Source organism: Megascapheus bottae, chromosome 27 (assembly GCF_031878675.1).
Source record: "Megascapheus bottae isolate mThoBot1 chromosome 27, mThoBot2.hap1, whole genome shotgun sequence".
NCBI lineage: Eukaryota > Metazoa > Chordata > Mammalia > Rodentia > Geomyidae > Megascapheus > Megascapheus bottae.
This window is the reverse complement of record NC_143535.1, coordinates 431,222-443,681: the sequence shown is the minus strand read 5'-3', so window position 1 is coordinate 443,681 and position 12,460 is coordinate 431,222. Positions and strand designations below refer to the sequence as shown.

At 46.0% G+C, this 12,460-nt stretch overlaps 1 protein-coding gene across 4 annotated transcripts in view; it reads left to right on the top strand.

Moving 5' to 3' along the window:
• The first annotated feature begins 5,241 nt into the window (after window positions 1-5,241).
• The window catches only part of Mtmr2 (myotubularin related protein 2), a 35,830-nt gene continuing 28,611 nt past the window's right edge, over window positions 5,242-12,460 (top strand). The window contains exons 1-2 of one of the 4 annotated variants that reach the window (XM_090319209.1): window positions 5,379-5,467; window positions 11,711-11,780. Coding sequence is in view for 1 of the 4 variants with exons in the window: in XM_090319208.1 (XP_090175334.1) it covers window positions 5,388-5,467 (80 nt within the window). In the remaining 3 variants the exon portion in view is untranslated. Of the gene's footprint in view, window positions 5,468-5,842; window positions 6,061-6,131; window positions 6,209-11,710; window positions 11,781-12,460 lie in introns of those variants that run through there. The other 3 variants (XM_090319210.1, XM_090319211.1, XM_090319208.1) reach the window with 3 other exon arrangements.

Here is a 12,460-nt window from a genome sequence, read left to right as displayed (position 1 = left end):
GGAATCTTTGGAAAAATGGTGTAATCTATAGTTTCTGTTTGTTGGGCAGCCAATTACCAAAGATGACGTAATTTTCCTGAAAGCTGAGATAATGACATTTTGATGGACATGTTTAGTCAGAACCTTAATGATTTATGACTTAAAAGCTATTAGAATACAACCTCCCATTTATGGATTCCAGACTACTTAATTGTAGATATTGTTTATCATCCTGACATATTATACAGGAGGGACAAGTACTTTTTTTCTTTCTTTTTTTAATTCAGAGATTAGAAAGCAATTTAGACAAATGATTCATTCTTAGCTTTGTGTTAAGCGCAATGAAGATAACTACTCCATGTGAATGCACCAATGCACCTGCACTGCTGTAACTGTACCCATAACTGCAAAGATTCACCTTATAAACAAGCATTTTGTACTGTGTGTGACTCTCTGTGTAAAAAAAAAATAGCTTAAAAACTCACAAATGGCTTTGTTGTATGAAGTCATACTTTCAGCCACCAACAATATTATTACATTACAGAAAGCTCTGGGAAATCATTAATACCAATAAGTACTTAGAGGCAAATTTATACCACAGGAAGCCTCCGGTGCTAGCAAAATGCTGACCTGTCTCTTGTCAGCCCAGATCAGTTTGCTTGCTTGTATTGAATCTCCTACTAAGCACTGAGGAAAAGCTGCCTGATTCTTTGTTTGGGGTCACTTGCCTGGCTTGCTTTGTGGCATTTGGTCAGACCTGGCAGAGGGTGCCAGGTTCATTCAACACAGCCTGAAGGACCGTATTTAATACCCTTCTTTAATCTTACCTCTACAGGAGGTAAGAATGTGCATTCCACACTCTCCTGCTCATAGTCTGAACAGGTCACTGTGGGGCCCCACTGCCCCAGGCGTAGCCAGCCCTTCATCACCACAAGAGCATAAATATCATGGAAAAAATTGGAAGATTAGATAGTGAACAAGTAATATCAATACTAATGAAATAAATAATAGGCTCACAAATTAAAAGGGAAAGATGAATAGAAGATAGATAGATGGATGATAGATCCATCGATCACATCCTTCTAAACAAGAGTGAAGACTTCTGCCTCTGAGTGTTGAAATCAGCGGCTGAGGGAAGGACGTCTTTAAAAACTCCCCTCCCAGCACCGCAGCTACCTTTTCCAATGGAAACCCCTGTGCCTGTCTATGGGAAGTGACCAAGCAGTCAGCCTTCTCTCAGGTCTCAGTCATACTGATTGCTAGAAGGTCCCACCGCTGACTTAGAGTACAAGAGCTTTAGAGTAACTCAGAAAACAACTCTGATTTCTAACCAAGGACACACAAACCATCTCAGAGAGTTCACAGAAACACCTTAAAGCGAGGAATTAACTTACAGGTCATGGGCAGTTTGGTTGGGGAATCCAGAAGTCATGTCCACTCCTCCGTGGAAGGATAAGGGGGCTGGGCACTGCAGACACTGCAGCATCCATTGGCCTGACTGCTAGGAGCCAGCGCCAGGGAGACATTTCAGCTGCTTATAGAGATGCCACTGAGAACAGAGGAGACCTCCCCTCCCCCACCTACCCCCTCCCCCATGCTCCAGGAAAGGCAGTTCCATGCATTGATCTCAGTGGAACACCATCCCGCAGATCAACACAAGGAAAGAAAAAACTTGTCCATAAATGGTCCCAGGTCGGACATCAAAACATGCCCATCTCCCTACCTGCCCCTGCCTTGGATTTCAGGCCTACAGCTAAAGGTTTCTTAGCAGAGCCTGGATTTTATCCTTCTCACTTCCAGATACACTGATCAAATGAAAGTCTGTTTACTATAGAATGCTATCAAGTAAGGAACTTATGGCAAATATATGAAATCCCATTGAAGGGTAATTAAGATAGAGTAGGGGTTTTCCTGTTTCACTGACTCAGAAACATGGATACTTGCCCATGTACTTAGGGATAATGTTAGTTCACCGTTTAAAGTCAGTGTGAAGAGGTACCTTTGCTGTATGATGATCCACATTATTGTTTTCACTCTCAGAAGCAAGCAGAAGGGCCTGGCCCAACCGATTTTTCAAAAAATACTTTTTTTTGAGGTATTGGTTATGTTTTTTTTCGAACCTAATTCCATTTGCTATATTATTATTCTTTATACATACATATATATATATATATATTGCCAGTCCTGGGCTTGAGCTCAGGGCTTGAGCACTGTCCTTGGACTTTCTCAAGGCTAGAGCTCTACCACTTGAGCCTCAGCACCACCTCTGGCTTTTTGCTATGTATGTGGGGTACCAAGGAATTGAACCCGGGTCTTCGTGCATGCTAGGCAAGCACTCTACCACTAGGCCAAACTCCTGGCCCTATACATATATTTTGACTCATGCTTTGATGCTTTGTTACATTTGACATATTTTGTAGTAATTTTTAAAGGCTATCAACCTAGGTATGAGAACAATGGGTGACCGGCTTCATTTGAGCTTATCAATCATTAAATAAATAGTTTGCACTCAAATTGCTTTGCAAATTTTCATGCCATCTTAACAAGATCAAAAATTGAAAAATCAAAACATCCTTTTTTTTTGCCAATCCAGAGGCTTGAACTCACGGCCTAAGCACTGTCCTTGGGTTTTCTCAAGACTAGAGCTCTATCACCTGAGCCGTAACAGCACTTCCAGTTTTTTTCTATGCGTGTGGTACTGAGGAATCAAACCCACGTCTTCCTGCATGGTAGGCAGGCACTTTACCACGAGGCCAAAGTCTCTACCCTAGAATATCCATATATGATTCATGCAAGAAAGTCTTCCAAGTAAAATCCAAAAAGAAAGGGCTCAGCTCTAATATCAAGAGTTGTGAATTATGGTGCTTTATAAGCCTTTAAATGAAAACACCAAATTATATGTTTTGCATATATTTATTTATGTACTCTATGTTTTAAGTTTGAACTCAGTGCCTAACACTTGCTATTACACTTAAGCTATGCTCCAGACCAAATTGTATGTTTTAACTAATGTTTATATAAACATGTTTATATGAATAAATCTATGCTTTTAATTCTTAAATTAACCACCAGTTCTATTCATAGCACGCAAGGGGACATCTCTTCTCTCAAACGTTTAACAAGTGAACTAAAATTTGAACAAAGCTCTGAGGTACTGTGAGGAGGCCATAACAGGATGGCATACCTATTCTATGTGCTTAAAAAATAAGCCTGGGCCTTTACATTTACTCCCCAAGAGAAAAACTAAACACTGTAAAATATTATCAGCAACATGAATCAAGAGACCATCAAACAATAGTCAATGTTGTTTTAGTCACTGCCTTTCACATACCAACCTGAAAGCACTACAGAATTAGTTAAGTGTATAGGAGGGGGTGGGCAGGAGAGATCGATCCTTTATATAGAACGTATGTCTTTTGTATACTTCTGCCTTTCATTACATACTGAAAAAATAGAAGATTCTTCGACATCTGGTCTTCCGTTAGCAGGGCGTTTTTCTTCATCTCCGGAATGGTCAGAAGGTTTGGAGGCTGTCTTAACCATGCTCTGAGTATATCAAAGTAATGTCTTTGTGCACTTCACAAAACCAAAGTGAGAGTGGTGTTGCCAGGATTTGTTCAATTCAGAAAACTAGTTCATTATGGAAAAGTATTCTGCATCTTGAATGTAACCCAGAAAGCACATTAATAGGGAAGACACTGACGTTGCCAATATTATTAAAATTATAAGTTATATGAAACTACACTGCTGTTGAAGGCCATGGCTGAGTGGATTGGTTCGAATGCCAGGAGGTTATAATGGTGTGGATTAGTCAAGGTTTTCCCTCCCCCTCAAACTTAGCATTTCAGAGGCAGTGGAGGACAGCTGAAGAAGAACACGGAGGTGGTCTACAGGCTCATGAAGGCCAGCCACGCGCAGGTCTTGGTTTCCAGAGCAGTGGTTTGCACTCGGGAGGCGGCGCAGGGAGAAGCAGATGGAGAAGCCAGTGGCCCTCCAAGCCCTCCCAGCCCTCCAAGCCCTCCTCCAAGCCCTCCCAGCCCTCCTCCAAGCCCTCCTCCAAGCCCTCCCAGCCCTCCAAGCCCTCCTCCAAGCCCTCCTCCAAGCCCTCCCAGCCCTCCTCCAAGCCCTCCTCCAAGCCCTCCTCCAAGCCCTCCCAGCCCTCCAAGCCCTCCTCCAAGCCCTCCTCCAAGCCCTCCCAGCCCTCCAAGCCCTCCTCCAAGCCCTCCCAGCCCTCCAAGTCCTCCTTCAAGTCCTCCCAGCCCTCCCAGCCCTCCAAGACCTCCTCCAAGCCCTCCCAGCCCTCCAAGCCCTCCTCCAAGCTCTCCAAGTCCTCCTTCAAGTCCTCCCAGCCCTCCCAGCCCTCCAAGCCCTCCTCCAAGCCCTCCAAGCCCTCCAAGTCCTCCTCCAAGCCCTCCAAGTCCTCCTTCAAGTCCTCCCAGCCCTCCCAGCCCTCCAAGCCCGGCCTCCCCTCGGCCCTCCCCGGGCTCCTCCCTTGGGGTCTTCCCCTCCGCCCTCCCATCGGAGCCCCGCCCTGGCCCTCGGAGCCCCGCCCTGGCCCTCGGAGTCCCGCCCTGGTCCTCTGAGCCCCGCCCTGGTCCTCGGAGCCCCGCCCTGGTCCTCGGAGCCCCGCCCTGGTCCTCAGAGCCCCTCCCTGGCCTGTGGAGCCCCGCCCCTGGTCCTCGGAACCCCGCCCTGGTCCTCAGAGCCCCGCCCTGGCCCTCGGAGCCCCGCCCTGGTCCTCGGAGCCCCGCCCTGGTCCTCGGAACCCCGCCCTGGTCCTCAGAGCCCCGCCCTGGTCCTCGGAGCCCCGCCCCTGGTCCTCGGAACCCCGCCCTGGTCCTCAGAGCCCCGCCCTGGCCCTCGGAGCCCCGCCCTGGTCCTCGGAACCCCGCCCTGGTCCTCAGAGCCCCGCCCTGGTCCTCTGAGCCCCGCCCTGTCCTATGGAGCCCCGCCCTGGCCCTCGGAGCCCGGCCCCTAGTCCTCTGAGCCCCGCCCTGGTCCTCGGAGCCCCGCCCCTAGCCCGCGGAGCCCCGCCCCTGGCCCTGGAGCCCCGCCCTGGCCTGTGGAGCCCCGCCCATGGCCTGCAGCGCTCTCCGGCCGCCTCCGGGTTCTCTCGGATTCCCGGTCCCCTCACTGCCCCGTCGCCCTGGCGAGTTCCCCTAGCGGACCCACGGCCTCTCTTTCCCGCGCTGGAGGCGGTGCCGCGCAAGAAAAGGACGCGATGACGTCAGTCCGCCGGCAACGTCCGGGGGGCGGGGTCAGCGCCTTGCACGCTGGGAGAACATGGCCGCTTCCGGCGTCCCGCCTGGGCTGTGGCTGGCCTGACCGTGGGCACCGCCCGAGCCCGCCGCCCTCCGTCCTCCCGCGGCGGTCTCTGACTTGTCCGCCTCCTCGCTCGGCCCGCCGCCATGGACAGGAGCTCCAGCTGCGAGAGTCTGGGCACCCGTCCCGCCGCCGCGCGGCCGCCCAGCGCGGACTCCTTGTCCAGGTAACGGGGCGCGAGCCGCGGGCGACCTGAGGAGACGGCGGGGGGAGCGGGGGACGGGGCCGGCCTGGGGGGGGCGGTCAGGGCGGCCCGGGCGGGGCGGGGCGGCCGGGGGAGACCCGGGCGGGGCGGGAGGGGGCCCCTGGGCCCGGACGCCGGAGGCCCTCCCTGCCCAGCCCCCGCGCCGTCCCCCGCGCCCGCTCCCGGTGCCGTCCCGCCTGAGGCGGCCCCCCTTCCCCCTGTCCCCTCCGCTTCCCGCCTTCCCGGCAGCCTCAACCCTTGGCCCGCCCTCTGCCTCTCCATCTGCGGAAAGTCACCGTCGTGGACTCGGGTGGCCTCGCAGGGACGCTCCCTGCCGAGCCGGCCGGGGGGCGGGGCGGGGGGCGCCCTCTCGGGACGCTGTCACTGGGTCCGTGTGGCTTGGAAATGGTCACCCGGGAACCTTCTCGGAGACCTCGCCGCGCGGATGCCGCGCTCGCTTCCGCGATGGCAGGGCTGTCAGACAGAAACGGCTGCGCAGCAGCGCGCAGCGTCGGTGTTTCCACCGAAGAAACCGCTTTGGCTCCTGTAATGCGTCCGGGCTCCGCCAAGTCAGGGTACTGTCGGGTTTCCTGCACACACAACAGATACCTACCCACTCTTTTCTCGGAGTCCTAATCAGACCGCCTAATTGTTGGTTTAAGTGCATTCTCTACTTGAGGGCAAGAACTCTTTGGCGCTGAACACAGAACCTGCATGACCTAGGTGCAGTAGTTTTTTGTTTGTTTTTACTTTGTACCTCAAATTTTTCAGGAGAAAAGATTTTTTTCTTTGTGTTTGCTTATGTACATATGTTGCAAGCATTTATTTTCACTAGGAGATTTAGAAATTGAGGGTTCACACCATCAGCCATAAAAAATCATTTAGAAAACAAGTAGTAAAAATTATAATTTTAAAATTTAATTTAATTTTAATTTGTATGTTTTGCTAGTCCTAGAGCTTGAAGTCAGGGCCTGGGCACTGTCCTTAAGCTTTCTCAAGGCTAGAGCTCTACCGCTTGAGCCATAGCACCAGTTTTGGCTTTTTTTTTCTTTCTTTCTATGTATGTGGTACCAAGGAATCCTAACCCAGGGGTTTGTGCATGCTAGGTAAACACTTTACCACTGGGCCACCCTCCCGGCCCTACTTTATTCTTATTGTGTATAATCCATTAGTCAGACACTGTAATCGTGGGATGTTGACTGACGGTTCACCTAGTCTTCCTGTTCCTGTTCAAGGATTAGGCATTCTGTTCAGGTCCAGATGCAGGTTAGATTTATGTGAATCCTCCTGCACTATGAGTGGATTTTACCTGTGTACCTAGTCCCCTCTATGTTGAGCTATGTGCTCTTCACTTTTGCTCTTCTTTACTGTGTCTTCTTTTTCTGTATAATATCTTGCCAATCATTTTACTTTTTGTTTCTCTTAGTCATCATCTAGGCTCTGTTTATCCTAGATTATTTTAATTTTGTCAGCTGGTTGCTAGTTGATAAATTTATTAGTATTTTTGAGCCTCGTATAACATGTAAATTACAGTTAAAAAAGAAAAAAAAACTCCCAAGATGTACCTATACCAAAGATAGTTCTCAAAGAATAGCAGCTTTTTATTTTGAGATAGGATTTGCTGATGTAGTCCAAGCTGGCCTTGAACTCAATTTTCCTACTTCATCCTCCGGAGTACTGTCACAGGTGTGTGCCACTGCCTCCTACCTAACTCACTGCAGTGTGAAATTGCATATCCTTCTCAGTTTTTTAATGAACTTTCTGCCTGGAGAGGAACCAGAATTTCCAGAATTTCTCATCTTATTTTGTTGCAAGGTTTCATCTTTGCTTTCATCTTCAGGGTCACTTAAAAGTGCTGTGTTCCAGGAAACCTGCTTTGGGGTTATTTCAGTATTGGTAATAGATTTGTGTATGATCTTATATTGTTGACCATTCATTTGCCTTTTGACTCTTGCCCAGAATTAAATGTTGGAAGCTCTTGCTGTAGGATAAAGTATAAAGCTCTCAGGTTGCAGTCTTCTTGGCAGCTTTCATCAGACACTATCCATTATTTTGGATCTCGTTATTCTTAGGACTCTAAATAACTTGTATGTCCTCTTACACCCAGTATTGTGAACTAAACAGGAAATGGTGTTTAAATTATTCAGAAAGATCACTTAAAGACCATACGTATATCTATGGCAATACTGAAGCTGAGGTTGGTTACCACATGCCTTTGTTCCTGGCTGCTGAAGCTATTGTCAGTAGTTTTCTAGGGCAATCAGTAGTTCTTCAAGTGTGCTGAACCACTATCAACACTATCCCTTGGGAATTCATTATAAATGTAAATTATTGGTCCCTGCTTCAGACTTGATACAGTTAAAAACCCTGTGTTAGAGGAGCATGCCCTCCAAGCAGTCTTGATGCTGCTAAGGCTTAAGACCCTCTTCCTTGGATCTTTTGCTAGTTGATTAAAACTTCATAGCTCCATCAACATTAGTTTAACTGGACCAAATGAGAGTTTATTTTATGGTAGAAATACTATGTCTGTTATTTAAGGTAAGCATGTAAATAAGTCAACTGAATTAGTGATTTTTTGATAATGAAACAGCTTTATTACCAGAGAAAAGTATTATATTTATAGGATACTGAAGACTTAAAGTAACACTTTTGAGCTTTTTCTTAAAAGTAGATACATTAAGCCAGACTCAGTAGCTCACACCTGTAATCCTAGCTACTTGGGAGGCTGAGATCTGAGGATCATAGTTCAAAACCAGCCCCGGCACTAAAGACGATGAGACTCTTATCTCCAGTGAACACCAGAAAGCCAGAAGTGGTGCTGTGGCTCAAGGGGTAGGGTGGTAGCCTTCAGCTGAGCTGAAGAGACAAGCCCCACATTAGACCCCCGCCCTCCCAAATATTAGACTTGTACAAAGGCACTAAACTGGAAAGGAGTATGGAAGAGGTCCTCTTGATGAAAACAGTAACTTTATTGCAAAGAAGGAATTGTGCTTTTTCTCTCCTACTAAGATTCTATGTGTGTGTCAGTGCTGTCCTCTTAGCTATTGTCTTGTGCTTCTTTACTACTTAGTCTAGATTGAATAAGGGTAAATACTACATTAAAATGAACTTTAAACCTCAAAAAAAAACCCTAAATGCTGATATTTGGGGAAGCATTCTTTAAAGTTAGGTTTCATTTTTATGTACTTATTTATGACTCTGGGAATTGTGATCTCTGGGCCTCGCACACTCCTAAGCTAGCTAAGCTCTGAGTTGCATTCCATTTCTTAAGGTTAGGTTTTAGAGTTAGCAGAAGTAAGCAGAAAATTGAGACTAGTAGTGGTCTAAAAAAATAAAAAAGATGTCTTTCCTCTAAAATCTCAAACATAGCTGTACAGACTTGAGGTGAGTCTGTGTGTGAAGGGCCTAGAGTCTCTGGTTTCTAAGCGTCCCTTGTAGACCCAAATTGCTGTTGGAGTTGATGGAGAGATTGTGTTTTCAGGAACTGAAGAAGGGCACAGTCCCTTGATTTAAAGAGTGCATTTTTTGGTGATCATGGATTCTATCTAGGTGGCTATGACTGTGTCTAGCTCCAAGGGAGTCAGGATTCATAGTTCTTCCTTGAGGCCTGGGCTGAGGTAAAAAGGAGAGATTGTGTCGCTGAGGAACAGGGAGTGGCTACTGAAGACAATTGGCTGCTTCTCCCATAGTCTACAGGGGAATCATTCAAAAGCCAGAGGCGCTGACCAATGTCATGATCACATAGAAAGTACACTACCAGACTGGGGCCATACCCTGTAGCAAAACCAAAAAAGAAATCTGCCTCAGAACTCTTTGAACTCTTCTTCAGTTCAGCAGTAATTTGTTTTAATACTAGTTCAGGAGCTTAAACTTAGGGCATAGAGCCTTAAGCCTTAGCTTTTCCAAAGCTTAAAACGTTTTCAAAACAAATGCTCTGTCACTTGAGCCACATCTTCATTTCTGGTCTTTTGGTAGTTACTTGGAGATAAGAATGTCTTCTTGACCTTGCTGCTGGCCTCAAACCACGGACTCTCAGATCTCTACCTCCTAATGGGTATGAGCTACTGTTACCCTACCTTCGCTGTACTTTTTTTGTACATTACTTTTGGGAGCCTGATTTTTACAATCCTGATCCAGGTTCACAAAAGCGAAAGTAGTACATTTAATACATTGCTAGATCAAGATAGGACAACTGTGCTGTTTCATCGGGAAGCTGGGGGGTGGGGGAGGGGTTGGGTGGTTAAGTGGTGGTGGTGGTGAGGCTTGTGGCCTGTGTGGTTTGTTCCTGTCCAGCATGATGTCCATGTCTAAACCCTGCTCCCATGTGTTTGTCTCCTACAGTACCCTCTGTCTTTGACTATGCTTTTTTTGTTCCAGGGCTCAGTGATTGTCTCCCTATGGGAAATATAGCTGTTTTAGATCATGTTATTTTGTGAATACTTTTGCTATTATTTTGTTTGTTTTTATTACTTTGATCTAAACATTTAGTGAAAAATCAAGAGAAATTGAAGGTGTATGCATTTTTGTGTTACTTAACTAAAATACCTTTCTTTGGTGCCTGCTTAGGCTCGAACCTCAGACCCTCAGGTACTGTCTGAGCATTTCACCACTTTAACCACAGCTCCAGTTTTGGTGCACACGTGTGTGTGGGTGTAGAGGGGAAGAGAAAAGGGATGTAGAGAGAGAAGTTTTGTGGGCTTTTCTGACTAGGCTGGTTTGGAATTGTGATTCTCAGTTATCAGCCTGCTAAGTAGCTCGGATTATAGGCATGAGTCAGTCACAGGTGTCTATGTGTGTGTAGAAATTAGGATTGAATTTAGGGTCTCACAGAAGCTGGAAAAGTTTTCTACTTTTGTTTTCCTTCCTTCCTCCCTCCCTCCCTCCCTCCCTCCCCACTCTCCACCCTCCTTCCCCCCACCTCTCTCTTGCCATGGAGCTTGAACACTGGGCCTGGGCACTGTCTCTGAGCTCTTTGGCTCAAGATTAACACTCTACCACTTTGAGTCACAATTGACTGGAGACACAAGTTTCATGGACTTTTGTACCCAGGCTGGCTTTGAACGGTAGTCCTCAGATCTCAGCTTTCTGAGTAGCTAGGATTACAGGCACCCAGCTTCCTTTTGTTTTCTATTTTGTTTCTGTGATAGGCTGTCTGCCAACTCTACCCCCAGGGACCACACTACCCTGCCCAATTTGGGCATATAATCTCAAATATAAGAAAGTTAATCATTTAAGATGCAAATATAGTAAATAATATCTTCTGAGTTGATAATGACATTTAATCAAGAGACTGAGGATCTTATAGACATGACTAACAAATATATCTATTACTCTGCTAAACTGAATTACTGAGTGGCAAATGAACAGCTATTGGAATCAAGCTTTGTCAGAAGTTTGTGCATTAATAGGGGAAAAAAAGGATAGTTCACAGTGAGCTGCTGATTATAATCCTTAATTTTCTTGATCTTAGCCAAGATTTCACTAAAGCAAAGAACAAACCTTTGCTATTAATATTCCTCCAGCAAACCAAAGGCAGTAACTATAAGTAAAAATAGGAATGCCTAAGATAAATCTTGCTCTGTAAGTGATAAATATTTTAGTAATTAATTTAAAACATTAGTAATGAGTAAATGCAATAAAACAATAGCACCTAATTTTTATACTTAATATGTGCTAGACAAAATAACTTCCTCTATTTTCTCATGTGATCTTCACAACTGCATAAAGTAGTAGGAGTGATTTTTTTTTTATCATACAGATAAAGCTGAACATCAGAGTGAACCCAAGTCTGTGTGACTTCATAGTCCATGTACTACAAAGATCTTAACACGCTGGAACAGATACTCTGATCTGGGCTGAAACTTTTCAGTGAGAGCAAGGAGGGCTCACTCCCACTGGGTGAAAGTTGAGGGCCTTCTCTTGACAGGATGCCATTTTGTTGGGGGAGATGAAAGTATATAATGCTTTGCATACTGAATCTGTCCACATTTGGAGAGAATGTTTTCTAGCGCTGAGGATTTTTTTTATATAGCTAAAAAGCAGAAGGGTATTTTTTCTTCATCTGATGAAAAAAAGAACAGTTTTATATTTTGATGACCCAAGCTATGAAGTAAATCAAAACCTCTGCTATTTCTTCTTCTGCCCCCACACAGTTATTTAGGACACTGAACTCTTGGGTTCATTCAATATCTGAATTCCCCTAAGTTCCTTTGTGTTTGTTTACAGTTAATGTGTTAAGAGCCATGACATTTGAAGATCATCTGAAGTGAAGATAAAACATCTCAAAAATTATAATGTAAGTGAATGGGAAAATACAAAAAAGTGGATAGAAGTTATATTGTCAACAGTATGTCTGAAACCATATATAATGAATCTCAAATGGATTTGTGCATATGAGGAAAAAGTAACTTCAACCAGGCACAGTGGCTCATGCCTGGCATACGAGCTACTCGGGAGACTGAGATCTCAGGATCGCAGTTTGAAGCCAGTCTGGATGGGGTAATCATGAAACACTTATATCCAGTTAACCACCAGACAGCTGAAGTGGAGCTGTAGCTCAAAGTGTACAGTATTGGCCTTGCGCAAAAAAGCTCAGGGACAGTGCCCAAGTCCTGAGTTCAAGCCTCAGGACTGGCACCACCCCCTAAAATGAGTAATTTCAGATTTTATTCTCCATTCAGAATCCCTGTCCTGAAAATGCCGTGTTCTCTTACAGCTGCAGAAAACACTCATTAAGCTTTCACCATCCACTGCTTTTGGTCTCCATGGTCGACCACTTTCCTTTCCCTCTTTTATACGTGACATGTGACAGAAAGGTGATGGCAAAGGTTTTAGAAGTAAATACGTGGCTCCAGGCGCCAAGGTCAAGCCCTAGGGAGATTCGCACAAAATGTATTCAGCTATGTGGCTGTAAACCATTGTGTGATGTGATGAGGTCACATCACAAGGTCATGAGTCTATAGTCCTGATCTTGCT